This window comes from Bos taurus, chromosome 5 (genome assembly GCF_002263795.3).
Source record: "Bos taurus isolate L1 Dominette 01449 registration number 42190680 breed Hereford chromosome 5, ARS-UCD2.0, whole genome shotgun sequence".
Taxonomy (NCBI): domain Eukaryota; kingdom Metazoa; phylum Chordata; class Mammalia; order Artiodactyla; family Bovidae; genus Bos; species Bos taurus.
In genome coordinates, this window is record NC_037332.1 from 116,573,374 (window position 1) to 116,601,283 (window position 27,910).

General features: G+C 55.0%; 2 protein-coding genes across 5 annotated transcripts in view; one reads left to right on the top strand and one right to left on the bottom strand.

Moving 5' to 3' along the window:
* Positions 1-623: 623 nt before the first annotated feature.
* On the bottom strand, positions 624-8,899 carry LOC101904413 (polycystin family receptor for egg jelly). The gene is made up of 2 exons (XM_059887207.1): positions 1,341-8,899; positions 624-926 (listed from the first exon to the last, which is right to left on the bottom strand). The coding sequence occupies exon 1, from the start codon at positions 8,517-8,519 to the stop codon at positions 1,554-1,556; it is 6,966 nt and encodes a 2,321-aa protein (XP_059743190.1). The 5' UTR covers positions 8,520-8,899; the 3' UTR covers positions 624-926; positions 1,341-1,553.
* The window catches only part of TTC38 (tetratricopeptide repeat domain 38), a 32,232-nt gene continuing 7,799 nt past the window's right edge, over positions 3,478-27,910 (top strand). For 2 of the 4 annotated variants that reach the window (XM_024992213.2, XM_059886741.1), the window contains exons 1-9: positions 11,461-11,535; positions 12,512-12,589; positions 15,378-15,459; positions 16,883-17,054; positions 18,206-18,379; positions 19,761-19,836; positions 23,062-23,181; positions 25,904-25,963; positions 26,836-26,874. In XM_024992213.2, the coding sequence (XP_024847981.1) occupies positions 11,503-11,535; positions 12,512-12,589; positions 15,378-15,459; positions 16,883-17,054; positions 18,206-18,379; positions 19,761-19,836; positions 23,062-23,181; positions 25,904-25,963; positions 26,836-26,874 (834 nt within the window). In that variant the 5' untranslated portion in view covers positions 11,461-11,502. Of the gene's footprint in view, positions 3,565-11,460; positions 11,536-12,511; positions 12,590-15,377; positions 15,460-16,882; positions 17,055-18,205; positions 18,380-19,760; positions 19,837-23,061; positions 23,182-25,903; positions 25,964-26,835; positions 26,875-27,910 lie in introns of those variants that run through there. The other 2 variants (XM_059886740.1, NM_001105259.1) reach the window with 2 other exon arrangements.

Genomic DNA, 27,910 nt, shown 5'->3' on the forward strand with positions numbered 1-27,910 from the left:
CCCTGGGTCGGGTAGATCCTCTGGATAAGTAAATGACAACCCACTCCAGCATTCTTATCTCAAGAATCCCAAGGACAGAGGAGGCTGGCAGGCTACAGTCCATGGGTTCTCAAGAGTCGGACATTCTGACCCCAGCACCAGTCCCATACGGTTACTGGGCAAGGCCATGTTTCTAAAAAATGTACAGGTGGCAGTTGGGTGACAATAAGAAGTGCTATGCAGAATCTGCACATCACCCAGCACCAGCTGACCAGAACCTAGCCACACCTGTGAACTCCCACCAGGGAAGTTAGAAAACACAAAACTGGGCATTTGATCATGACAGTTTGGGTGGTCTTGGGTGAGTCAGAAAGACTATTGTCTAATTGGCAGGAAGACCACCCCGACCCCAGGGACGAAGGGAGAGAAGGCCTCTACATGTACACGTGCCCCTACCTGCCAAGGTGCGAAGTGCTATGGCCATGCAGTGCAGCTGAGTGAGCACCATCAGGGCGCCAAGCAAGTGATAAACAGTCGGGTCAAAGCAGGCACACCTGCGCTTCGTTCCCCTTTGCTGGCACTGCATTCCGAGGGCAGGTGCCATCTGTGTACTGCCCCTCTCACAGAAATCACTGCAGGCCTCATAGAGGAATCATATTTTAATTCTGATGAAGCTTTGCATGACATTTTCATGAAGGAACATGCTTTGGGTTGAAAACACAGGAGCCGTTAACAATTTTCTTAAACAATGTGTTATAAACAAGCCACCAGGCCATCAATAAACAAAAGCCCAAATCCTGGAGAGAGAGATGGCTACACTCATGACATAGAACATTTACCACCTTTCAGTGTGAGCTCGACAGCATGCACACACACACACACCTTCTTCTTTAACAAAAGTCATGTCTCCTGGCCAGAAACACGTTACATCCATAACTTGCAATGGCCTAAAGAGCAGATGGGAAGCTTCAGATTGCTGCGCCCTGGTCCACATCCCTCCATTTCCAGGCACAAGGGCCACTCCTGGGACCCCTCATGAGGCCCCTCCAGCCCTGCCCAGCTGGAGTGTGTGTGGTGGGGGTAAGGAGGCAGGGAGGCTCTGCAGCCCCATCAGCAAAGGGAAGGGCCAGCAGGGCCGGAGGACCTGGGCTCTGCCCCCAACCACTAGCCCTGGCCTCCCAGCCTCGGGGACAGGGGAACCGGGACAGCAGGAGCGTTCACCTGCTGCTTCTGACAAGCTGAGATGAGGTTGGGGGCCCTTTCAGTTCCCTCCCCCAAATCTAGGTCTCTAACCCTCTAAACTGCAGTCGGTGCCAAAGACAGCAGCTTCTAAGAAAAAGGGAAATGAACCCGGGACTCACAGATGGTCGCCCTCCTCTCTCCGCAGAGGCCATGCTGCCCTTGACCCGCCTTTCAAGTTCCAAGCTTGGAGGCCTCCGCTGCAGACACGTCCAGACGCGGGGTGCACTGTGAAGAATATGGGTGGGAAACACAACTGAGCCATGAAACGCCCCTCGACCCCAGAAACCGAGCCTTTGGAGGAACCTGTCTGTGGGCCTTGACACTGCCATGGATCACACGACGAGGTAAACCATTTTCTTCCCATTAATGTTTCTGGTCTTCAGCCCCAGGTAGTGGCGGCTGTTCTTCTCTGGCTGCCCGTACACCATGTTGATGAAGAACTTGGGCTCGTCTTCTGCCCTGGGTTTGAAGCACAGGCAGCAAAAAGCAGATCTTAGCCGGCGACACAGATAAGTCATGGCTTCCGCCTCTTCTGAGGGCTCCTCGTACACGGGCTGCTTCATTTCCTCGTAGGCTGACAAAATCACTGCCTGAAATAAGTTGATCAATATGCAGATCATCACCAGCATGAAAGATGAGAGGAAGAGGACCCCGAGAACCCGGTTATTGAAAAATTCCGTGTTCTCAAAAGCTGAGACACAGTAGGAAAATATTGTCTGGGTGGCATGGATCATGTCACTGTAGTTCCACTCGTGCTGCCCGAACACCAAGTACCCGAATGCCATGAAGACAAAGAAATACACGGACACCACCAATGCCATGTGGCAGATGCCAGGAAGGGCAATCTGGATGGCCCTCTGAGCCAGACGCACATCGTAAAAGACCCTGGAATACCGGAGCGTCTTCAGGATCGTCAGAAATACCAGAAAACCCAAAATCACCCTCATGGTGTGATCCACTTGAGCCACTGCATGAAAGGGAATGAAATCCTCAGGGTTCGACCGGTAAGCCTGAACTATACTGATGGCCAAGAAGTGCTTCCTGAAAAAGAGTACAATCCACAGGGTAAAGATACATTTTAGAGCAAAGTTGAGCAAATTATATACACTTTGCACATAGGCAGTCCTTTCTTGTGTGATTACGTAAACCTCATCAACAGTGTAGGCGAGGAAGAAAATGAAGATGGCCAAGTACAAGTAGTTTTCTGCTGAGTCGGCTGAGTTTTTTCTGTTGAAATCAGCGAGCAAGAAGGAGTGCGCATTCAGGCTAGTGTTCACAACACCTAACTGAGAGACCTCGAAGATGACCGAGATGCTGCAGAGGAGACTGATGTCTGGATTGAAGGTGGTCAATTCCACAATCACAGACCACGTCTTCTCATCCAGCCAATGGCTTTTCTGGAGTTCGCTGAGCCTCAGTGTGGAATTAAACTGCTGCTCTGCTGGAAAAAAATAGAAGGCGTATCCTCCTGAGCCATAGGTGTGCAGCAGCCCATAGGAAGAGTACGCCCACCTCTTCTCCGGAGGCCTATAAGTAAACCCTCTGGTCGTCTTGTCAGTGTCCCGCTTACTAACTCTATTCCATGACCCAGAGTAGTTTTTTGTGTCTTCTGGGTCAATGCCATATTCGGGGTGACAGCGAATCTCTCCTTTGAGGCTGCCCTCCACAAATTTCTTGGCCGGCAGACACATTATGTCTCCAGGTTGCGCCCTCACCTGCCTCATGAGTGGCAAGCCAAGGATTTTAGAGGAGCTGTCAGGGAAAAACGTGGGATTCGGGTCATTGTGGAACAGAGGCAACAGCACCCTGTTCAGCCACTGATAGATGTCTTCCAGCCTGGTCACGCCTGCCAGATCCACAGAGAACTGGTCCCGAGTAAACTGATTATAGTAAAAGCTGTCAGTGGGATGTAGGATGGTGACTAGGCTCAGCAAGAGAGCCAGAAAGATGAAGTGAGTGAGGATGTAACTCAGGAACAGGAAAGCTCTTCTTTTGATCCTCTTCTTTCTTTGGAATATTGTGATTTCGTCCTGGGTGAGAGGCTGGTACATTCTCGAGTTTCGGAGCTCCATGACATACCGGTGGCGTCTGTCCATTTCTTCTGGGTCCTTCCGAATGTTGTGCAGCTTGATCTCAGAGAAGCGGCTGTTGCCAATCCATGAAACGTTTTTACAGTACTTGGCCTTCCGTGTTCTGTAGCCTGATACGAGCATGATTTTAGATGGCTGCACGAGAAAGACTGACTGAGTGAACGCACAAAACGATGCAAACAGCCATGCTGTTGACTTTTCGAGGCCGTAAGTCAGTCCATAAAATATGATGAAGAAGGAGGATACTGCACAGGTAAGAAAAACCAAGAGCCAGGCGACACAAACACACCATTGTGGCAGGACCATTCTGGTCTTCTCTTTAAGGGCTGTTGAACCTGGCTGGGGAGGCTGCTCATCAGAAACATTTGTATTGTCTTCAATATTTGGGTTATTGGTGTTTATATTTCTTCCCTGGATGTTGGAGAACTTGCTTTGTGCTTGAGTGACATTGCTTTGGTTTCTGGAGACCTTGCTTTGAGTTCTGGAGACCTTGCTTTTGATGGGAGACCCTTGGCTTTCTGCTTGCTTGGCCGGGGGCTGTCTTTTAGAGGTGACGTTGACAGAACCCTTGGGTTTTGCATGATGTCTGTTAGACACAGGCTCCTGGGAGCTTGCCTTGTCAATTTCATAGGCATGCCAGTTTCCCAATCGTTCTTCCCAGTGCTGCCTTGCTGGTGCTTTCAAAGGATGTTTCCGAGGAGTGACCTCATGTAGAGTCACCTGAGGTCTCCTCTGGGAATACATGAACAAAGATTTGATCACTAGTTGCACAGGGAGGGTAATAAAGGCACTTTCCAGTCCGATCACCATCGACCTGATGTACCTCTGCTCTTGTGGCTCTGCTTCGATCTCCTTCTCTAGACTAAAGAACATAATATTACACAGAAGCGTGGATAACAACATGGCTAAGCAACAGGACAGCCTCTGGAGCCTATTGAATGGTGTAGAAATGACACCAGAAAAAACGGAGAACCACAAGTGGCTTCTCCCCAGCTTGTAACTTAAATCTATGAGGAAAAAGTCCATTTTCTTGAGAGGCTTATCTGGGGGCATTACTTGAAAGGTTCGGTCCAAAGATGATCCGATAGAAAGCCATTTTCGGCACATGAAGAGCCAGATGTGTCTGCTGAACAGATTCTCCACTTTGATTCTACTTAAATACCATTCAGGGGACCTGCCCTCGTTGTTGTGCCACACACGGAGGGAATGGATGTCACCCAAGTCCTTTTTCGTCGCTAGGAGGAAAGTGCAGATGCTTCCTCGGTAGAGAGTCGTAAATTGTGGATGGCTTAAACAGTGCACATCGCTGCTACCTTTGGTTCCGTGCAGTTGGATAAAGACATTGGCCCTGGTCCCAGAACCACAACGGCTTCCTGTAAAAACAGTGACTAGATAACACACATTATCATAAGGATCGTTATCAAGGAGAACTATCACATGTTCCCTAAGATACTGGTCCGTTTCATCTCTGTGCAAGGCCCAGAACGCAAGGATCAAGTACAACAGCATAATGAGAAGTACCGTGAAGAGGGTCACAGGGTTTTGGGTGACGTTCTTGACTGTCTCCACTCGTAAGTCCACAGGGTTAGGGACCACGATCACCTTGGCCGTCAAATAGTGGGTACGCAGGCGAAGGTTGGCCTGTTTGATTATATCCAGCTGCCGTTTGGCCCGCCGTGGGTTCTTGCAGATACAGTGCACTCTTTGCCAAGTGGTCTTCTCTCCCACAGCGCAGGTATCTTCTCTCCAATCGCTCTGGATCCCAAACATGTCCAAGCATTCACTGCTGAAAACAGAAATTCTCACCAACTTGTTATTGGGTTTTAGGACGAAACGAGGTGCCTGTAGAACCACAGCGATGGTGCACTCAGAGGAATCGGTTCGCTGAGCTATGACCTGCACCAGGGCCGCGGGGAGGCAGACCACTCGGGCCTCCTTCACTGCACACTCCGGGTCAAACAGGTCACTCTCGTTGGCAATCGGAGGGATTTTATGGGGCACCAGGTAGCTGGTCATAAAAGAGTTGGGTGTGATCTCACGGCCTGCGTACACAGACACCGTGAACAAGACGGACACGTCTGTCATGATGTGGATCAACACGTCCCTGCCTGCGGTACCGTCCACAACAAAGCTAAACGCCCCTGTCGTCTTTGTCGCAGATTCATCCACTGCATAAGGCTCTGAGCTGGGTCCCACCGTGAGATTAAAACTTCCAAAGCTCAGGTTTTTCCTGATGAGGTGCACTTCCACTGCATCGGGTGGGATCTCAATCACGTCACCCGTGGCCTCCACTCCTGTCATTCGGAATCCAACCACCTGGGTCAAAATGTTTTCCCCATAATTTAGCCAAGGGAAAGGGTCATCCGCAAATTCACAAAACATCGTCGAAATCGGAGCGCTGGCAGGCAGACTAGGAACGCTGTTCACATTTAGGCTGGGATAAAAACAATTCTGACAGTGCTTCTGGGTGCTGAAGAACTTGGTAACATTCCACTTTTCGGTTTTCTTGACATACATTTTAAAGTTGGAGGTCCTCAAGGCAGTGGTCTCATTCTCCGGCACTTTCACAGCCAATACTGTGTCTGCTAGAGATTCAAGCACGTGGAAAGGCTCTTCAAAGACTTCATAATGAACCAGCAGTTTCAGGATGTTAGACAAGGTTATTAATATTCCAATGCACACACTTTCTATTTGCTCAGAAGAAATGCTCTTATCTCTCTGATGACTATCTTGGAGGGCTTGGCTTGCTTGCCAAGACCTCACTGTGGCCAGTTTCTGGGAGAATGCACTGATCTCAGAGGTTTTCTCTGTTAATTTAGTAACAGCCATGACCACCTGGCTAATATTCACCAAAGTGTTTATAGGAAGAATAAGTGTCTGATTGAAAAGGTGTTCTCGGATTTTAATTTTGTCAGCTTGCAGACTTAAGTCGCTTTTCATACTATTCAAGACAGAAGCTACTACGTATATTAAATAACTTGCATTTAGAAAATCCTGCTGTTGAAGCAAAGTAGACAGGGAGGAATTTGGTCCCATGGTGAAGTTGGATAACTCCTCCAGCACAGTTGGTGATGACTTTACGTCAGTGGGAGGCCGCACAGTGGCATACAAGTTCACCTGAGAAAAAGCTCCCAGAGAGGTATTATATGCCTGAGCAATTATTTTCAAGGCATAATGACTGTCCAACACACCAACAGGGAGAAAGGAAGGGGGCGATGTGGAATTCTTTCCCAAATACAGGATGGATCCAAAGTTATTCTCTTTCAAAGAACTGATCTCACCAAAACCATGTACATCAGGAACTATTATTTTATATGTAAGAACAATGTTCTTATGCTTGAAATGAGTACAAATGACAACAAACTGAGTAATGAAGGAAATTCCTTTTTCTGGAACAATTTTGCAGTCTGTGGTTATACGGACATGGTGAATAACGAAAGGATATCTTAAGACCAAGGTGACTCCACTCCAAGTTGCTGCATTTAGAGAAATCCAAAACTTATCTTCCCTGAAATTCCAGAAAGCAAAAGCTTTTATAGACACATAAGCACCATTCCGTCCTGTTGAAGTTTGCCCCGTCCAGTCCAATGGCACCTCCTGACCTGAAGACGTCAGAATGGACCACCGATAGACATCTCGGCCTGCTGTACAACCTGTGCAATCCAGAGACAACGAGAATCTCTCTGATAAAACCAGAACCTGGTCACAATTTTCAATGCATGAAGTGCTTGCTACCGGCTCTCCTTGAAGCACGTGCACCGTTGCATCAGCAAAGGCTGACCTGCTTGTCTTCTGGATCACCAGTCTGAAAAAATATACACGGCCGCCTTGAAGTGTTTCTGGAGAAAGTGTGAGAATAGGACCAGAAGCCCATGTCCACTTGAGATCAACCTGCTCCGGGAGACAAACTTCCTTGCTTATCACTGTTATGTTTTCTCCATCATAGTTTCTTGAGTCTGTGGTACAGTACCAGAGAAACTTAAGTCTCTCTTTCTCTAGAGGGTCTGTTTCCTCTGGATCAGAAGACATATTTCCATTGAGAGTCACCCCATCTGTGAAATTAATTGTGATGTTGGAAGGCCCTGAAATAACAGCATTCAGGGGACGTCTAAAAATGACGACATAGATGCGGTCTGAGTCGTTCTTCCCTGGAACCTGGGGATCCCGCGTTCTGACAACCACCGAGAAATTAAACAGATACACCCCCCAAGGTAAAGAATATGGGGGTATAGTCACCTCGAAGAAACCTCTACTAAACTTGACCGGTGGCTTTTCCAGAGGTTTAGTCCAGTCAGGCACGGCCCCTACATAAGGAACGGAATAGATATACCAACCCCGATAATAGTACTCCTGGATGGGACAGAAGAGGATGACTGTTGCATTGAAGGTGTCTTCCATGTCCCTGGTCAGTCGCACCGGTCTATCGTCGTTCCTATTTATCCTCACGGGGTCCAATTTACAAGGCCAGGGTCGCAATACCTGACAGGACACGGAGGACTCAGTGGGTTCTGAGCTGTTCGGGCTGATAGCTTCTAAGACGACCGGGGTGGGCCCGTCCGTGGGACATTCGGTTCGGGCCACGAATCCCGGGTAGGAGCGCCGGCCGCGCTGCAGAGCCCGACGGGGCAACGCGCGGCTCTCGGCGGCCGCGGGCCCGAGCAGCCCGAGGCGGAAGGTCCACTCCAGAGGCCCGAGCGAGCGCGGCAGGCGGGACAGCCAGCGCAGGGAGAGCCGGCCGCCGGGCGCGGACAGCTGCAGGTCCACCGGCGCGGGCGCGGCGGCGGCGGGGGCGCGGCGGGCGCGCAGCTGGACGTGCGCGCGGACGCAGCGCGGTACGAGGCTCGGGGGCCGCCCGGCCGGCAGGCAGAGGCCGCGGCGGCCGCTCAGGAAGATGCCGCCGCCCGTGGCCGCGCGGGCCCGGAGGCTGACGCGGGCGCGGCCGGCCCCAAGGCCGCCAAAGCCTGCGCCCCGCTCCCCGGGGTCCCGGGAGGCCCTGACCGAGCGGAGCGCGGCCTCCGGCCGCCGCGCCTGGACGAGGGCCCGGGTCTCGGACGCGGCACTTCGGGCCGCGGCGGGCGTCGGGATGGGGCGGTCTCGGGACGGCGAGCCGGGCGCCTGCGCGGGAGCCGGGGGCGGAGGCGGGCGGCCGGGCCCACAGCCCAGGCCCAGGCCCAGGCCCAGGAGCAGGAGAGCCGGCCCGGGCCCCATGGCAGCGCCCGGTGCGAGCTGCGTCGGAGGCGCAGGGCGGAGGGCCAACGGACACGGCGCGTCGGGCGCGGGGCGGCCGGGGCGCGGGCCGGGGTCACGGCGGGCGTGGGGTTCGGGGGCCTCGGTGGCCTGGGGTCAGCGTGGTCAGTGGGGTTCCTGCGGCCCAGGAAATCAGTCGTTTAATCTCCCCTCTTTGGCTCTGACCTGTCAATTCAAGTTACACTTTCACTTACAGATTCTTAGAGTTTCTGTAAAAATCCTCACAGTTATTGATTTGTAATTCAGTGTTGTTATGGTCACAGACTATTCTGTGCGATCCTTTACCTTTTCGAACGAGTTGAGACTTGTGTAAATCTACCGTGTGGTCTGTCTTGCGTCCATCTGTGTGTTCCATGTCACTTGAAAAGAATGTGTATTCTACTGTCCTCTGTTTGGGAGTCAAGTCAAGAAGGGTGGTACTGTTCCTTAGATCTGTATCTTTTCTGCAGTTTTTTCTAGTTCTAGCAATTGCTGAGAGAAGATAATATCCTATTGCAACTGTGAAATTGTGTATTTCTCTCTTTAATTCTGTTAACTTATTTTTCCTATATTTTGGAGCTCTGTTTATTAGGTAGATACACAATTGTTGTTATGTCTTCCTGCTGAACTGTCCCTATTATCATTATGAAATGTCTTTATCTCTGGTCAGAATCTTTGTTTTGAAATCTCCTTTACCTGATATGAAAATATCCATCTTATTTGTCAATTATATCTGAATAAAACAGGGCAGGGTTGGTGTTGGTGGGGATGAAGTCAAATAAGATGACCACACTTGCCTTCTCATGCTTATTTTCTAGGTGGCATAATATTTTTTCATTTATTTACACTCAAATTATTTATGTCTTTATTTTATAGTGTTCTTTTACAAGCAACATTTAATAGAGTTTTACAGTTTTATCCAGTTGATCTATTCCTTTTAATTGAGTTCTTTAGACCATCAACCATGAATATTCATTGGAAGGACTACTCAAAATATTTGGTCACCTGATGGAAAGAGCCAGCTCATTGGTAAAGAACCCAATGCTAGGAAAGATTGAAAGCAAATGGAAAAGGGAGGGCAGAGGATGAGATGGCTAGATAGTATCACGGACTCAGTGGACATGAGTTTGAGCAAGCTCTGAGAGACGGTGAATGACAGAGAAGCCTGTGAGGTTCAGTCTGTAGGGTGGCAGAGAATCAGACTGGACTTAGTGACTGCACAACAAGTGGCCATCAACATTTCATATAAGTCCGCTCAGCATCTCATGCAAGTGTTGATATGTTTGGATTAGATCTGTCACCTAAGTTTTTGTTTTATTTTCTCTGATTATCCACTGTTATGTCTGATTGTTTTCCTTTTTGTTCCCCATTAATTCATTTAACATTGGTCATTTTAGACAGCTCTCAAGCACCTACTATATACCAGGCATTTTCCTAGGCATTAGCCCTAGGCCTAGTTCCCATGGAGCTTCCATTATAATGGGGGTAAAAGACAATCAAAAATAATCCAACCATGACATACCATGTGGGATTTTACTGTGAAAAGCGATATGAAGACAAATAAGGCAGGTACAGAGATAAGAATGACAGTGAGGTGGGGAATCGAGGAAGGCCTCTGCGAGGAGGTGGCCTCTTCGAGGAGGTGCCCTCTGAGCCAACAGATCAGCGTGAAATGAGGGAGCATGGCTCACACAGAGCTAGGGAAGGGCATAGCTAGGGCAGGGAACTGTAAGTACAAATGCAGGGAGGCAGGAAGGAGACAAGGTTAGTAGTGGGGCCTGAGTAAGCAGAGAGGAGAGGAGGTGGTAGGAGATGTCATTGGAGAGACGGCCAATGACCAGAGCAAGCTGGGTCTCAGAGACCATGGTCGTGTATTTGAATTTCATCTCAAGTGGGTTGGGGAAGTGTTTGAGGGTTTTGAGCGGGGAAGGGCCTGATCTGATTTCCAGGTTGGAAGCATCCTCCTGCTGTGAGGGAGATAGATTGTAGGTGGACAGGATTGAAAGTACAGGGGCCTCTTAGGCGGGGTCCAGGGAAACCAAAGGCCCAGGCCTGCCTGCTGCAAGAGCACTCGGTATGCGAGTGAGCTGGTCCTGACTCAGTTTGGGGTTAGTGGCCGAAGAGGTGGTGAGCTGTGAGGAATTCAGAAAAGATGCACTTGCTAATGCATTGGCTGTCAGAGGACCAACTACATGATTTTCAGGGCCCCGTGCAAAATCAGAATGTAGGAACCTTCTTCAAAGATGGTCAAGAATTTCAAGATGACCACAGCAGAGCTTTAGAGCGAGCATGGGAACCGTCTAAGTGTGAGGCCCTGTGCCACTGTCCAGGCCACACCCAGGACAGAGGCACCCAGGCTTGGGGCCCTTACAGCACAGTCCCTCGTCCCACTTGTTCAAAGCTGCTCCTAGCACCCCAAACCAGCTCTGGACCCAGGCCCTGCAGGAGCACAGGTCAAGGGTCTCCAGAAAGCCCTGCTACTTGCAAGGGTGAGCGGGAGGGGAGGGGAAATGTCACATCACCTTTTTTTGGTCTCAAAGACACTTTCCCTCCCGGCCACTTACAACCTCTACCCTGGAGAGGGTGCAGGGCAAGCTAGCCTTCAGGTCAAAATGACCTCTGTGAATGCGCATTTCGACGATTGGGAACCGCCCCGCCCCACCAGAGTTTCAAAGGGACCCCTGCCGCAGGGCTCCTCTGCCTCCTAGGGGACTGCAGTCACCTCTCAAAGGGTTCCCATGGAGAGGGAGTCCCTCATCCCACTCCCCCTCCCACGCCCGCCCTCCGCCCCTGCCGCCCCTGGCTCAGCCTGGGGAGGGTAACTCTCCGGGCAGGGCGGGTGTGTCTAAAGCAAGTAGTGGGCGGAGACCTCCCCGTCCCGCCCCCAGCTCCGCCCCCGAGGCTCGACACCCCGCCCTCACGCGGAAGGTCGTGGAGCCCGCACCGCGGACGCGGAACCCGCACCATGGCCGCCACCGTGCCGCTTCGCGACTGTCAGGTACCCGGAGGCCGCCCTCGGCCGAGCGCCCGCGGCCCCGCATCCCTGGGGTGGCCCCGCGACATGTGGGCTGGTAGGAATAGAGCTTCCTGGGGTGTGGTGGTGGCAGGGCGCCCCCCCGACAGCCCCGCGGGCGTCCTGGGCGCACGGACGGCTCCAGAGGATACTCCGGTGCGCCCCACCACCGAGAGCTCTGTGGCAGGAGGCCCGGCCCCTCGGCGACCCCAGATCCTCTTAAACAGCGTAGCCCAGCAACCCCGTCGTCGCACGGAGGGGAGGCCGGGCAGTGGAGAGTGTCGTCCGGGGCCCGCTGGGGAGGGGAGCCGAGGAGGAGGAGCGAGGGGGCCTGCCCCGACTGTTACTTGGAGGGGCCGCCGGCTGTGCTCCGGGAGTAAGGGGAGCGGCCTGTGCCCATGGCAGGATGCCTGGGCCGCCACTACAGTGCAGAGTTCTGAGAGCTGGAGGTGTTCCCTAATGTCTGACTGAAAAGTGGAGTGAGAGGAATCGCTTTGGTGGTTGGCACCCTGCAGGCCAGGGAGAAGGACCAGCCCCTGGTTTTGGACTCCAACTCTAGCCCCTCCTTTGCCCTGGCACACCCCCTGCAGCCTGATGAGTGCCTCCCCCTTGCTGAGCGTGGGAGCCCTGGGGGATATGTCCCGGTCACCCAGGTATCCTCCAGAGCCTCATTTCACAGAGGGGCCAAAGGTCAGAGGGAGGGAGGAGCTTGCCTGAGGGCAGTTGGCTGCTCAGTAGTCCCTGGCAGTTACTTAGGGATGGCCCCACCCAGGATTCAACTCTCTTTGATCTGCACCATCTATGAAATCTGGGAGTCCGCACCTGGCCCACAAGGATGGGGCTTCTCCAGGCCCATACCTGCAGAGTACAGGCATCAGCACCTTCGGGGTTTGGGGGTGGAGGCTCATGTGTGCTCCTTGGAAAGGCTACAAGGAATAAGACGGCTTCTTGATGTGTACAGGCATGGAAGGATGCCCGGCTGCCGCTCTCAACCACAAGCAACGAGGCCTGCAGACTGTTTGATGCCACCCTGACCCAGGTACGCCTGCAGAGGGAAGGGGCAGTTCCGTCTGTAAAGATCCAAGAGGAGGTTTCTTAAATTGGTGAATGGTTTTTATGTTCATGAGATATATGTTTGGTGTGTCTTAGAGCCGCATTTATTTGCGCCACGAGGACATGATGCTTCCACACAGGCACAGTGATCTCTAGCTTCCATCCGCATAGCTTGCTTAAGGTTACAGCCGAACTGCCTTTCATCCAATGTGCTGTCCAAGTAGAGCTGGTCAGTGGTGACTGCATACAGGCATGCACTGGAAGCTTTCAAAGCTTTCCCACTTTATCCTGATTTTATAAACATTGCAGCCCGTTAACCCCACTCGTACCCAGAGTTATTGTACCCTGGTAAACTCGAGTGTAGAAAGACTTCCTGGGGACCTTCATGATGCTTTGAAGCATCCTTGCACTGGACCAATGGCTCAGGCTGCTCCCAAGTCCAAGTCAGTGGCTCAGAAAGCCATGGATGCTTTTTAAGCTGCATGCAGACTTGAGCAATCCAGTGCAATAGAATCCATGTCCTCTGTATCCTCAGGATGGGGGAGCAGTTCCAGCTGCCCCACGACATAGCTGGGAGGTCCTCCAGGCGGCGGGCATTGGTCTATGAGGGTGCTGGGGTTTTTGGTGTGGAGCTCCTCCATTTAGGACGTGAGCCCTCCCTCTCTCCTCTCCTGGGTCTAATCTGTGAATATACTGTTCCACCTGTGGCTGTTCTAAGACCTTCCACCGTATCACCGGTCATTTCTAACGGCAGTGAAGGAGCCTATAGTCTTCGAACTAGGAGCGTCTCAGAGATAAGGTCCAAATGCTTTGGTTGACAGGCAGGGGAGCTGAGGCCTGGAGAGTGGGGCTGACTCCTGCAGTGAGTTAAGAGGGGCAGGATGCACCTGGGTCTGCACACCTCAATGGAAAATTAGGGCGGGGCTCTTCCAAGAGCAGGAAGGCCGCTGCCTACTGCTTGCATCCGTGTAGCATAAGGACCGAGGAAGCTTCTAGAGACATAAGGGCCGGCCAAGAGACAACCGGGGAGAGGCTGTTGGCTTGCCCAGGGGCTGCGCCGTGTGCCTCTGAGCTCTTTACCTGTGTGTCCCCTTCCCCTTTTGGCTTTTGCAGAGCGTGATTTGTTACAGGAAAAATTCCTCAGCGCAGCCCCATGCTCCAACCCCTGCCAATGTGTACGCTGTCCCCTGCGTCCTTGTCTCTGTGCCCACTCTCCTGTGTCTTGTTAAAATACCACGTGCTAATTCTGTATAGATGGAGGTTGGATATCAGATAGAGCACATTCTAAAATCTAATGCCTTATTATGGTTTTAGGATTTTTTTTTAAGATTTCTCTTTTGATGTGGATCATTTCTAAAGTCTTTATTGAATTTGTTACAGAATTGTTTCTGTTTTATATTTTGGGCTTTGGGCCACCAGACATGTGGGATCCTAGCTCCCCCAGCAGGGATGGAACTGGAAATGCACCCCCTGCGTTGGAAGTGCACAAATCTCAACCCCTGAACCGCCAGGAACATCCCACAGAGTTTTAAAAACTAGGCAGTAAGGGATTTTTCCTGGTGGTCTGGTGGCTACAGCTTCATACTCCCGGTGCTAGGCCGGGCTCCATCCCCGGTCGGGGATCCTACCTGTTGCCATTGAGCTCCAGTGCTGCAAGTAAAAGGTCCCGCTGCCACGGCTAAGACCCAGTACAGCCAAATCAGTGAGGAGGCATTAAAACAGAGAGACTGGAAACAAATTGTCAAGAGCGACGATGAGATGAGATTAGGGTGAAAGTGAGAGTGAAAGTCGCTCAGTCGTGTCCAACTCTCTTGAGACCCCATGGACTGTACAGTCCCTGGAATTCTCCAGGCCAGAATACTGGAGTGAGTAGCCTTTCCTTTCTCCAGGGGACCTTCCCAACCCTGGGATCGAACCCAGGCCTCCTGCACTGCAGGCAGACTCTTTACCAGCTGAGCCACACAAGGGACGCCCAAGAATACTGGAGCGGGGAGCCTGTCCCTTCTCCAGTGGACCTTCCTGACCCAGGAATCAAACCAGGGTCTCCTGCATTGCAGGCGGATTCTTTACCAGCCGAGACACCAGGGGAATTAGGATAAGTTTGATCTTTTAGCTTGTGCGCCTCTTCCTCTTTTCTCTTTTAATATATTTTTAAATTTACTTTTGGCTGCACTGGGTCTTCACTGCTGCTCAGACTTTTCTCTAGTTGCAGCTAGCGGGGGCGTCTCATTGCAATGGCTCCTTTTGTTGCAGAGCGTGGCCTCTAGAGCATAGAACACAGGCTTAATGATTATGGCACATGGGCTTAGTTGCTCCACGGCCTTTGGACCATGGACCAGGGATCGAACCCGTGTCCCCTGCATCGGCAGGAGGATTCTTAGCCCTGAGCCGCCCCGGGAAGCCCTTCCTAAGTCTCTATAGTGGATGTTTACTATGGTTCTTTTCTAAAAAGAATAAATACAAGTACCCAAATGTCAAGTGCCCTCTTGAGGCTGACGAGGCTGACACTGCGGGCAGGTCACCGGTCAGGAAGGACTTTCCTTTAGATGTGTCATTTTTGGACACAGAGGCCTCACTGGCCCTCGAAAATGTGGTTTGAGTTACATCTATTAAGTCTCTTCATCTGAGATGCACCCAGCTACATTTTCTTTGAGCTGAGGTCCAGAAAATACTCAGTGTTCTAGAAAGAAAAAAAAAAGGTTTAGATACATGCCTTCATTTACACGGACTAAAAGCTCCCTTGGGACAGCTTTGTTTCACCTTTTAAATTTCAGTATGTAAAATGGACCAACGACCAGGGCCTTGGTGGCATTGAGGGCTGCCTGTCAAAGCTCAAAGCGGCAGATCCGACCTTCGGTGAGTGATGCTTCCTTCCCCTGGGTTGAGGGCCATGTTTCATGAGTCCAGCCCCTTACTGGTTCTCTGAGTACAGACCTCAGCTGGGCCGCAGAGGGCAGGCCTGTGCTAGTGACCAGGTTGGGAGGAAGGGAAGATCACAGTCAGCACTGTGTTGGGAATAACAGCTGCTCCCATAAAGATGCCAGTTTCTATAGAAGGTGTCTTTCAAACGTTTTCCTTAATTGTACATTAATTCTGCAAGGAAGACTCTGATCCCATTTCTCAGATGAGGAAACTGAGATTCAGACAGAGTAAGAAATACACCCAAAGCTATCCAACTGGTAGTTGGGGATCTGGGATCAGACACGGCTGTCTCAATCCAAAGCCTGGAACCCTCTGAAACACAAGAAGTGGCCTCTGCAGCCTCTCTGCATACTAGTGAGGCCTCCCTTAGAGAGGCTGGGGCAGGGGAGACTGACCTGGGGACAGGGGCTGTGGTCACAGGCAAGCCATGTGCATGGCAGGCATGGGGGTCAGCCCAGTGCATTCCAGAACCCCAGCAGGGTAGCCCCAGCCTGGGTAAGGTTCTGGGCTGGGGGAAGAGCTGAGGAGGGGAGGGCAGCAGGGACTCCTCCCCTCATCCCTGCCGCCACCCCCTGCCATGGCCAGGTCCCACTGAGGGCAAGGGGCGCAGAACAGGGGATGAAGGAAGCTGTCAGGGGAGCTAGCCTCTGGGCGTGGGCTCAGGCTCTCTGAGCAGACCCTGGTCCCAGGTCAGACGTGGGGGCCACATGTGGTCCAAGCACTCTGGTTGGGTCCTAGGTCCCAGACCCGGGCTAGGGACTGGAGTTTGAAACACCAGTGGACATCCTTCCTCTGTCAGGGTGGGGGCTGGCAAGCCCAGGTGGGGCCTGGGGGCCCGCACACCTGCCAGCAAGACTGCTGCAAGGGCCGCAAGGCACCCCCACTCCAGTCTTTCTCAGCCGCCAAGTTCTCAGCGCAGGAAGGCAGCCAAGACACCATCATGGCTTCTGTGCTCTGGGGGCCAGCCCCCCGACAGCATCTACTGGGCCCTGGGAGGACCTGTGCTGGTGGCAGGGATAGTAGCAGCTGATGAAGGAAGCAGAGGGGCTTCCGAAGTGCCTGGGGCAGCCCCTGACCAGCTCACCTGGTGGTGGGGCCACAGGCGACCCACACACTTGTGCTCCCTGGAGTGTCCTGGCTGGAAACGTGTTCGGAGGGCGGGGGTGCAGGATACGTTAGGATTGCTGCACCTCCACGCGCATGGTGAGGACCTGAGCTTTGCGCTGTTGGTGGGGACACAGCCTAAGGCCACCTGACTTGCTCCTCCTGGGACGCGGGGTGTTTATTTCACCTGCGGGGCCTGCCTGGGCTGGGCAGGACCATCTGAATCACCAGCTCTTTTCCCACTTTTCGCCAGCCATGGGCCACGCCATCGCTAATGGCCTTGTGCTGATTGGCACCGGAAGCTCCGTGAGGCTGGACAAAGAGCTGGATGCGGCCGTGAAGACGATGGTGGAGATTTCCAAAACCCAGCCCCTGACCCACCGGGAGCAGCTGCACGTGTCTGCAGTAGAGACCTTTGCCAAGGGGTGAGGGGCCTCCCTGGCCCGGGGGCTGGCACTCCAGGGCCACGCTCGCTGGCCAATGCCACAGGCTGCCCCAGCGCCATGCAGAAGGGGCTGGGTGATGCCCACCCTGCCTCCCCAGCGCTGTGCAGAAGGGGCTGGGTGATGCCCACCCTGCCTCCCCAGCGCTGTGCAGGGGGCTGGGTGATGCCCACCCTGCCTCCCCAGCGCTGTGCAGAAGGGGCTGGGTGATGCCCGCCCTGCCTCCCGTGCGCTGTGCAGAAGGGGCGGGGTGATGCCCGCCCTGCCTCCCGTGCGCGTCTGACTGAGAACCGCGCCTTATGTGCCGCTGTACCCTCAGCTGACCGAGGGCACGGTCGGTTCAGATCCCTAGTCTGACATTCAAAGCAGCTTATTTGGTTCCATTGAATAAGTTGGTTATTATTTTCGTTACAAAAATAATTGCCACGGTCCATGGGGCCACAAAGAGTCAGACACGACTTAGCGACTGGATGACAACATCAAAAATAATAGGATCACAGTAAAGAAATAGATAAAAGAGAGAGGAAGACTCTGGCCCTTAGACTCCTGGTCCTGATGCGCCAGGTGAGCATCTGCCCATTGCCCCCTTCCCCCCTGGTTCCCACCTGTGCCCCTGTGTGTCCTGTGGCCCCAGGACAGCCCGTGTGTCTGCTCGTGCAGGGGAGGTGCCCGCAGACCCGGGTGACAGGAGCTGACGGTATAGGAGTTCTGAGCAGTGACGTCCCGGCCTTCCTGGTGTCGCTGCTGTTCAGTCGCTAAGTTGTGTCTGACTCCGCGTGACCCCACGGACTGCAGCACACCAGGCTGCCCTGCCCTTCACTGTCTTCCTGGGGAATCAGTGTGAATGTCAGCCCAGGGCCGGAAATCCACCTCTCAGACTCCCCACACCTGGTACACGGTCTCATGTGGATTGGCAACTTGTGAAACCAGTTTTTTTGTTTGTTTGCTTGAATTAGAAAGTAAACCATCCCACTGGCTTTTGCATTTCCTGAGCCACAACCTGACACAGAAACGTGCCTGTGTATTTTAAGCAGCTCAGTGCAAGCCGTGACCCTGGCGGGAAGTGAAGCCCCTTCCACTCGCCGTGTGTGAACTGAGTTCGGGGTTGCTGAGACACTTCTCTTGGCTTCCAGGAACTTCCCGAAAGCCTGTGAGCTATGGGAGCAGATTCTCCAGGACCACCCAACAGACATGTTGGCCCTGAAGTTTTCCCACGATGCCTACTTTTACCTGGGCTACCAGGAGCAGATGCGAGATTCTGTGGCTCGAGTTTATCCCTTCTGGACGCCCGACATCTCCCTGAGCAGGTCGGTGCCCGCTAGGAGTCACATCATTCCTGTCTCAGCCTCTCTCCTCTGCCCTGAAACTCGTGAGACTGCTGCTGCTATTTCCTGTTTCTCTGAAGTGAAAGGTGGGAGTCCCCTGGTGGCCCAGGGCTTCGGCCTCTGTGCCTGGGTTGGACCCCTGGTCAGGGAACTATGGTTTCGCCACAAGTCTCAGCCAGAAAACAAAAAGTGAAAAGGCTTCACATCTTCATCTGATCTTTATCCCATCCTGGGAATGAATGCCATTATGTATCAGTCAGCACTACGTAGTTTTTGCTGCAGTAACAAACATCCTCTAGGTCTTTTACTCCACTTCTTATTACGAGAAAGACGAGCTTCTCCCTCGCGATACATGTCTGTCAGAGGCAGGCGGAGTCTCTGGGCCCATGCGTTGTCTCCCTCTGGGATCCCAGCTGGTGAAGCCACTACTCTCTGGACACGCCAGCTGCTAAGAGGAAGGAGAGCTCTCCTGGGGGACTCGCATGGCATCAGTGCTCAGAGTGAAGTGCTCTGAGTCGCTGGCCAGATCCAGTCACCCCCACAGGAGGCCAGGAAGCGCAGCGCCACCACGGGCTGGGAGCAGAGGGAGGCATGGGCTACCTGTGAGCAGGCCGAGGGGCCACCACACGGGCGCACCCCCACTGCGTCTGCATCGCAGGACTGTTGTGAAGGGCAAGGGGACTGAGAGGTTGCAGGGCTGTGTCAGGGCCCTCCAGAAAACGGAACCAGCAGGACATGTGTTTATTGTTACTTGGCCGCTAAGTTTTGTGTCCACCCCACGGACTTAGCCCGCCAGGCTCCTCTGTCCATGGAATTCTCCAGGAAAGAATACTAGAGTGCGTGGCCATTTCCTCCTCCAGGAGATCTTCCTGACCCCAGGATCCAACCCGAGTCCCCTACGTTGGCAGGCAGATTCTCTACCACTGAGCCACGAGGGAAACCCAGGATGTGTATATCTATATCTATGTTATTTGCACTCACCCAGAGGGAGAGAAAGGGGGCGGAGGAGGGAGGCATTGGCTCCAGGGACTGTGGGGACTGGCAAGTCTGCAGCCATTCCAGTCTCGGCCTTCGTCTCCACGTGGCTGTCTGTCCACTGTGTGTGTCTCTGAGTGTCTTCTGTATCCAAAACGTCCCTCTCCTTTGTCTTATAAGGACACCAGCCATTGGGTTTGGGGCCCACCCTCATCCAGGATGACCTCAGCTTAACTTGATCTTGATAATGAGCTGCAAAGATTCGAATTCCACGTAGGGCATGTGTCCAGACACACCATCTGGGGGGACACAGCCCTGCACCCGCCGTGTCACGGGTGGAATGGTTCCCATCCATTTTTAAGAAATAATAATTTTTGTTTGTTTCCAGCTATGTGAAAGGCATCTATTCTTTCGGACTGATGGAAACCAACCTCTACGATCAGGCGAAAAAGCTCGCCAAAGAGGTAGGTGGGCCCTTCCCGAGGTGCGGGAGCGCCCGAGGGGAGCGGTGTCGGGGCGCAGAGCAGGCCAGGCTCGGCCCCCGACTCTGCACCCCATTTCCTGCGGGGAGGCCGTGTGTTAACAGAGAGGGCAGCTCCCTCTGGCCACCTGTGCCCCTCGGGTCTGCAGAGCCACCTCGCACAGGTGGGGAAGGCCTGTGGGGCTCCGTCCGCCCCTCCCCCTCTGGGCCGTACGGCCTGGCGGCTCTGTGTACCCTGGCTCCATGTCTCCAGGGCCCCCCGGGTGTGTTCTGGACCCAGACTGTGTAGGTGGGAAGTGGGTGTCAGCGTTGCCTCTCCCACCTGGAACCGCAGGTTTCTAACCGTCGCTGATAGCACCAAGCCTCTAGGAGGGGACCATGAGGTGCTGAGTGAGGCTTGTGGCCAAAAATCCACTGAACTATCAAGTTAAGAAGGAAAGAAAGGGAATTTTACTCGAGCCAAACTGAGGATTGTAAACTGGGAAGCAAACAGTTCTGAGCACTGTTCCGCCTGTTAGAACTTGAAGGTACAGTCACTTACTTTTGTGAGACTAAGGACCGAACATCAAAATGACATCCTGATATTTTCCCTAAAGGCCACCAAGCACACGCAGTCTGGATAAGCACGAACAAAGTGAGCAGCGAGTCACCATGCCCCGCTGCAGAGCTGCGAAAGGGCAGAGTTCTCTGAAGAACTTACGCTGCTAGCGTCGGAAGAGAGGGAAGACTCCATCTCTAGGGCTGAGCAGGCACTCCCTTCTTTGAGGAGCTCTGGTTAATGTGTGATGCAGACGTGCACTGCTTATCAGGGAGCCAGGGAAGAGGCCCGAACAAGCACAGGGAGGATCTTATGCTTAATTTTTCTTGTCCTGCCTTAAAATATAAATTGTATCTCATCAGGCTGCTTCTGGTGGGCCCTGACCTGGCACTGGGGCCTGCTGGAGGTGTACCACCTCCACCAGAGGGAGCCGCAGCCAAGGGCACAGAGCTGGGCGGGATGCTAAGTGCTTCCCGCAGGCCCGGCCCCTCCCTCTGTGCTGGGGCACGTTGGCTGGCCGCTACCCTGGCGGCACCCTGGACACCCTGGCTTGCAGGCCCCAGGGCCTCTGCTTCTCTGACTCAGAGGCCCCTCCTCCAGCGCCTCCCCTCCCAGGAGCAGAGACTGAGGCCCAGGGTGGGACCACCATGTACCCGGGACTGACAGCCGCTCCTGGGCCTGGCTCAGGGCTGGCCCTCACTTGGACATGCCCGGTCCATCTGCTGGATGCAATGCCATGAGGCATTGAGCCCTTCGTCACTCAGAGGAGAGCAGCCGGGCTCTAGGAGGCCAAGGCCAAGGCCGCCCAGCCCACAGAAGGCAGTGCCAAGCTCCCCCAGGCTGCCTGAGCACCATCCATGCTGCCTGGACAGACCTGCTCCCCAGCTCCCAGCAGGGCTCGTCCCCCAGACGTTGCCCTGGAGGGCTCCCAGCACCCTCCCCCTCCCCAGGGGGCAGTGGTGCCCTCCTGGGGCCACAGGGCACATGGGTCTCTGCAGACCTCCGGGCTCACAAATAGAGGCGGGACTTGACAGGAGGTGACAGGGTCTGTGATGCAGTCCCGAGTCAGGGCTTTGAGCGGGCGACACAGGGGACTTCATGGTACTCTTGGCTCCGTGCTGGGGGACCAGGCGTCACCTCCCAGGGGGCCGGCTGCAGGAAGGTCTCCTGGACACCTTGGCATCGGGCCCTCCTGCAGGGCGCCATCTGTGTGGGCACCTGTGGGTGGCAGGATGGTTCAGAAAGTCAGAGGGCGACCAAAAGGTGAAGGGTCACAACCGCAGGAGCAGGAAGGGGTGATGTGGGGGCCCCCTTCCCTCCCTTCACAGTTGTTCTCCTGCGGGCGCCCACACGCTGACTCCAGCAGCAGTCCACTACAGACAGGTACTGGGCAAGGCCAGGCTTCTTGGAAACTGAGAGTAGGCTCCACAGGCTCCTCTGGGATCAGGAGAGGCTTCATGGTGGTGACACCCGGGCCTCCTCTGCAGGCTGAACCCCCAGGGCAGAAAGAGCCAAGGGCGGCAGTGGGGAAGGGGAGAGGCAGGCCGGGGCTGACTGATAGACTGAGCACTGATAGACCGGGGCTTAGGGCGGAGGCGGGAGGGCCGGGTGCTGGGAGCAAAGTCTGGGGACAGCAGGGCCAGGTCACCCTGGCCAGGCGGACTTTGCCCCAGGAAACTGTGGGGGAAGCAGGTCAGCGGGGAGGGCGGCCACGATCCCCACAGGGGGTGAGAGCAGCCCCTGCCCTAAGCCCCGGCCCTGTGCTGCACCCCCGGGTCTCCCGCGGCATCCCGGTCCTGTGGGGCTCCGCCCCAGGCCCCCGGCATCCCTGCAGGCGGGCCCCTTCTCTGTCCCCACGCAGACCGGACGGGCGCGTGCAGTGGGGCTTCACACCGCCTGCTGCAGCGCAGACCACCTGGCAGGGGCCAGGCCAGGGGCAGAGGTGAAAGGCACGGGGGAACCGAGGTGGCAGGGCTGGGGGGCCCGTGGTCGGGTGTGGGGGGTCTGGACCCGTGTGGGTGGTCCCCAGGGTCGTGGGGAAGCTCGGCTTACTGCCCCGTGCCGGGCTCAGTAGGCGCCCAGTAGCCTCACACCCCTCTGCCGTGTTGTCTCTGGCAAGTCCCCCAGTCCTGTGAGTGGCTGTCGCTATTACTAGCAGTATCAGAACGAGCCTGGAAAGCCACACCTGTGGTCCTTGCGTGTTGTGGGCCTTGATTGTGTGTGGCCTTGGGTGTGTACTAGTTGGGAGGGGCAGCTGAGAGCCCCCGGAGTCCGTGCACACTCAGTGTCCACTGGCCTCCATGGCAGCCCCGAGAGGAAGGTGGAGACGCTGGGCGGCGTGTTGCACGTGACTCAGCTGTGTACCGGAGGCTTGGGGCGAAGGGGCTGGATAAGCCCTGCTTTGGAAAGACCCCACTGCCGTCCCACTGTGTGGCTCTGGGCAAGTCACTCAGCCTCCCTGCGCCTTAGTGTCCTCATCCGTGAAGTGGGCACTGACACCCTCGTTGGCAGCATCCAGCGTTCGGTTCACGGGCTGGTCTTTGGGGTCGTTACTCTGGGGCAGAGCCCAGGCCCCTGGCGCCCCTGCACTTGGCACGCCTTGTCCCCAGGTGGACCGACTCACGCATCACGTTAATTTGTCCTCCTGCCTCCCCCTCCTCACCTACGTAGGCTTTAGCCATTAACCCGACGGACGCATGGTCGGTGCACACCGTTGCGCACATTCACGAGATGAGAGCGGAGGTCCAGGAAGGATTGGAGTTCATGCAGCACTCAGAGGCCCACTGGAAGGTATGGTTCTTGTCCATCCACCTGCCTGGAAAATTCTATCTGTCTTCGTAAGTTAAGCTGAGGATTAACATCCAGGGTTACTGGGTGCAGCTTAGTTTTGGGGAAACTTCTGTTCCTCTTGGAAGCATTCCTATCAAACCACCAGGTCCCCTGGGAGCCACATGGCTCCCCAACACCTGCCAGCATTTTGTAGGCAATCCTAGAATTGGTCGTGGCCTGAGGCATTTGGCTGTAGAAGGAATGGATGAGAAAAATTACTGGGTGAACAAGAACCCAGGCTTCCCAGGTGGCTCAGCAGTAAAGAATCCTCTACAATGCAGGAGACCCAGGTTCGATCCCTGGGTCAGGAAGATCCCCCGCTGGAGAAGGAAATGGCAACCCACTCCTGTATCCTTGCCTGGAGAATCCCGTGGACAGAGGAGCCTGGCGGGCTACAGTCCACCAGGTCGCAGAGTCGACCACGACTGAGCGACTAAACAACGGCAACGAACCAGAGCCTGGTGCTGGTGAGAACCACGGAGGCTCTGAGCTGCCTGCTCCACCACCGGCCAGAGGGCTGGACATAGACCCCGGAGCCACAGAGTATCCTCAGGGAGCAGCTGGTGCAGCCAGGGGCCAATGGGGTGGGTGAGGGCCCAGCGACCGTCTGCAGGGCTGGCATGCGGGGGCCGGGTCCCTGGTGGGGCAGCGGCACCCCTGCCATCCAGACCTCTCAAGCCCTGCCAGGGACTTTCCTGGGGCCTGACCGCCCTGGGGCCTCCCTGTGCCCGCCTGTGCCCAGCTGCGGTGGCCCTCCACCCTCACACGTGCCTCTTGTCCTCGGGCTTGTCCCTGGCACACACCCGGGCTACCTCTCCAGGGGCATCTGCTGCCCAGCCCTTCTCTGGGCCCCGGTGGGCACCCAGCAGCAGGTGGTCAGCGACTGAGCAAACGAAGGCGAGACCAGGAACCCAGCAGGGATCGGGGACTGGCTGGGTCACCTCGGTGCCTCCCAGCGGCTCCCTGGCCCAGGAAGGCCAGTGAGAAGTCATTGACGAGAAGGCAGCATCCCGGTCTCTCCGGGAGGGGTATTAGGTGGAGCAGGCGAGCAGGTGCAAGGTGCACTTAGAGAACTGTGATGGCATTAGATTCAGACTCACGGCTTTTAAAGGATCCCCAGACCCTGGGCCTGACCTCGGCCCTGGATGGGGAGTGGGGGGCGCAGTGTGGGTCGGGCCCCGGACCTCAGGCCCCCCGGCAGGTACTGACCCTGCATGGAGAGGGCACCTGGGCGGCCGTGCCCTCCGGGGGGAGGCCGGGGAGGCCTGGCCAAGGCCGGGTCATTTGTATTCATTCCATTTACTTCCTGCCCCAGACTCTGGATTTCCTGGGCCTGGGTGCTTGAGGCCTGACCTCTCCCCAGGGCAAGAGCCCGATCCCTCTGAGCCTCAGTTTCCTCATCTGATAAACCTGCTGTTGCCACTGCCGTGAGGCCCCTGGCCCCAAAGGAGCACCCATGGACGCTGGTCTGACTCTTAACATGAGGCAGCACTTGATGGCTGGGCTCATCTGGCAGGCGCTGGGCCCCGACGCCTGTGCAAGGCCCCTACGGTGGCTCCTGACGGTCTCCAGCCTGACTGCATGGCCCAGGGGCAGATGGCGGGGCCCGCGGCTCCCCTTCCCGTCCTCCAGTACCTGCCCCTGGCTCTTGGCTGCCGGCACCAAGCTCAGTTCTTCAGGCTCCAGTCAGTGTCCCAGGCTTTACCTCATCCCAGGGACCCCACTGAGAGTCCTGCCCAGGCTTCTCTGTCTTCAAAAGGCCCGTCAAGTGGAGCCAGCAGCTCCCAGCATGACCACAGCATGACAGGGGCACTCTTGGGGGTATGGAAACCCAGAGGAAGCATCCCACCCAATTGGGCTTGAGGGGGAAGCAGTCAGAGAAGGCTTCCTGGTGGAGGCAGCCTGTGAGATGAATGTCGAAGGGTGAGTAGGAGTTTATGGACAAAGGACAGGGAAGTGTAGGATCAGTGTAAACAGAAGTCCGCAGTGGCCTGTGACAGAGGGGAGCTGGGAGGGTTGAATCCTCAGACATAGGTGCCAGGTAGACGTGGGCCATGGAGGAGGCAGCGTTAGCTGCCTCCCAGGAGGTGGGAGGTGCCCAAGCAGAGGAGGAAGTGTCTGTTGTAACCCTGTAGGCTGGCGCTCGTGGTGGGGCCCAAAGCACAGCAGCCGCAGCCGTCCAGGTGCCACCGCTGCCCTCTTATCCCGTGGGCTGTGCCAGGACCTGCAGAGGTTCGGCCCCGGGCACAGCTGTCCGTCGGGCTTTACTGGGATGCCCTGCCTGTTGGGCACAGTCGGCCTCTGCAGCCGTTTGGATGGACTTCCTCATTTTCTCCACACCACACCTAAGGAAGGCGAGGCTTGGGGTGCCAAGTGGCCCCCTCTGGGTGGCTCTGGTTTTCCTGTCTCCTCGTCCTGGGGCTAAGATGCCAGCCTGCCGTAGCCTCAGCACCCTCAGTAAATTCAGGCATACCGCTTGCCGAGGCTCAGGGCCGAAGGAATGGACAGGCGTGGACTTGCCAGCCAGGGCAGCCGAGGCAGGGGCTGGGAAGTGTTTCCTGCACCCGAAGCTGCGGGCTTCTGCGTTGACACGGACAGCAGCTGCTTATCCCCCCGTACCGCGCCCCCCCAACCCCCGACCCTGGGCTGTCAGATTTTTCTCATTCTCTTGTTCTTTCCCCAGGACTCTGACATGCTTGCTTGTCATAATTATTGGCACTGGGCCTTATATCTGATTGAAAAGGTAAGATGACCGGCTGTCTTACCCTACAAAGATGGAGGGCTTACCCTCCAAGGAAAGAAAGGCTTTTCCCCTGTGCTGTACTGTATGCCCTGCGGAGCAGTGGTGTGTGTGTGCATTTCAGCGGTGTTCTCACACAGTCGGGCACTCATGTTTTCAAACAGCTTCTCAGGTTTGAACTCCGTTAGGTGCTTCCCACTGTCCTGGACTCAGAAACCCTGTACACACATGTGCCATTTGTGGCGACAAGGCAGCTCCAGTGTGAACTGCTCCAAGGCAGCCCCTGCAGTGAACTCCAGGCCTGCACCCCACAGTGAACCTGGACGAGCCGTGGGGCCCTCACAGTGCTTCACCCAGTGGGGGCGCGGGTGTGGGGCCATGCTGGACCCCAGCGACCCCACCACTGGGTCCCATTTATAGGGGCTCTTCTTACAGTTTGTCGTAGAGAAAATCTAGAAGCTCCCTAAAGGTCCAAAGAGAAATGCTTGGAAGGTAAGGACCCTGTAAGGATATGCAGAATGCAGTAACACAGCATCTTCAAGAAAGCGGTGAACCCAGCGGAATGGGCCATGAGGAAAAGACAGAGAGGAAGAAACCGTCCTGGAAGAAATAGATGGGAGAGCTCACAGCCGCTCGACAAGCGCTTCATGCGAAAAATGATGCTTTTGCGGAAAGGGCTCCCCTAGCAGCAGCTGGTGCCGTGTCTCCCACCTGGGAAGAAGGGCTGGGGCCGGGTGGGTTCCCCTCCTCCCATCCCGAGACCCACCAAGCTGTGGGTAGGCAGGCTGGGGCCTTTGTCGAGGCGTTTTCAGTTCACGTCTCAGCATCTCATTTCACCTCCTCCCTGTGTTAATCCTGGAACTTCATTTTTCCAGGGTGAATACGAGGCTGCGTTGACCATTTACGATGACCACGTAAGTCCACGCTTGCACCCAATTCAGTTTATTTCGTCGATTCACCTTCAGTCTCGAACAGTTCCCTGATCCAGTCCGTGTTGCCCCAGACAGACCCATAGCTGGAGCGAGAGCCCAGCTCTTGTGTGAGACCTCACAGTGCTGATTCTCTCCAAGGGTGGTGTTGAAACCCAGAATGGGATTTGATTCTGCTCACCTGTGGGCGTTGGGAGATTGCTTTCCCAGATGGCTCGGTGGTAAAGAACCCACCTGCCAATGCAGGAGATGCAAGAGATGAGGGTTCAATCCCCTGGGAAGATCCCCTGGAGGAGGAAATGGCAACCCACTCCGGTCTTCTTGCCTGGAGAATCCCATGGACAGAGGAGTCTGGTGAGCTGCAATCCATGGGGTTGCAGAGTCGGACACAACTGAGCACTAGATAAAGCATACATACTGTATTTTACCACGGTAACCAGTGCAAGTGTACGGTCACCATGGCAACCAGTTTGTGTGTACAGTTACCATGGTGACCGCATTAGGTGTGCGGTTCCCATGGTAAGCAGTTTACATGTACAGCTCTGTGGTGGTCAGTACATTCACATTGCAATGCAGCCTTCGCCACCATCCATTCCTGCAACTTTTTTATCTTTCCAAACTGAAAATCCCCACCTACTCAACGCTAACCATTCCCCCTCTCTCCAGGCCCTAAGTATATGTTTGAAAGTGAAAGTGTTAGTCACTCAGTCATGTCTGAGTCTTTGCGGCCCTGTGGACTGTAGCCCGCCAGGCTCCTCTGTCCAGGGAATTCTCCAGGCAAGAATACTGGAGTGGGTTGCCATTCTCTTCTCCAGGGGGTCTTCCTGACCCAGGGATTGAACCCAAGTCCTGTATTAGCAGGCAGACTCAACTTTTGAGCCAAAGATGTGTGTTTAAAAGAAAAAAAAAAGCCTCACTCAGAACTTCTGGGCACCCCACTGTGGGCTTACGAACAGTCTGGGGCACAGACATGCTTGTGATTTGAGGCTCTGAACCCTGGAGAAAAATGCTCAGTAGGGTT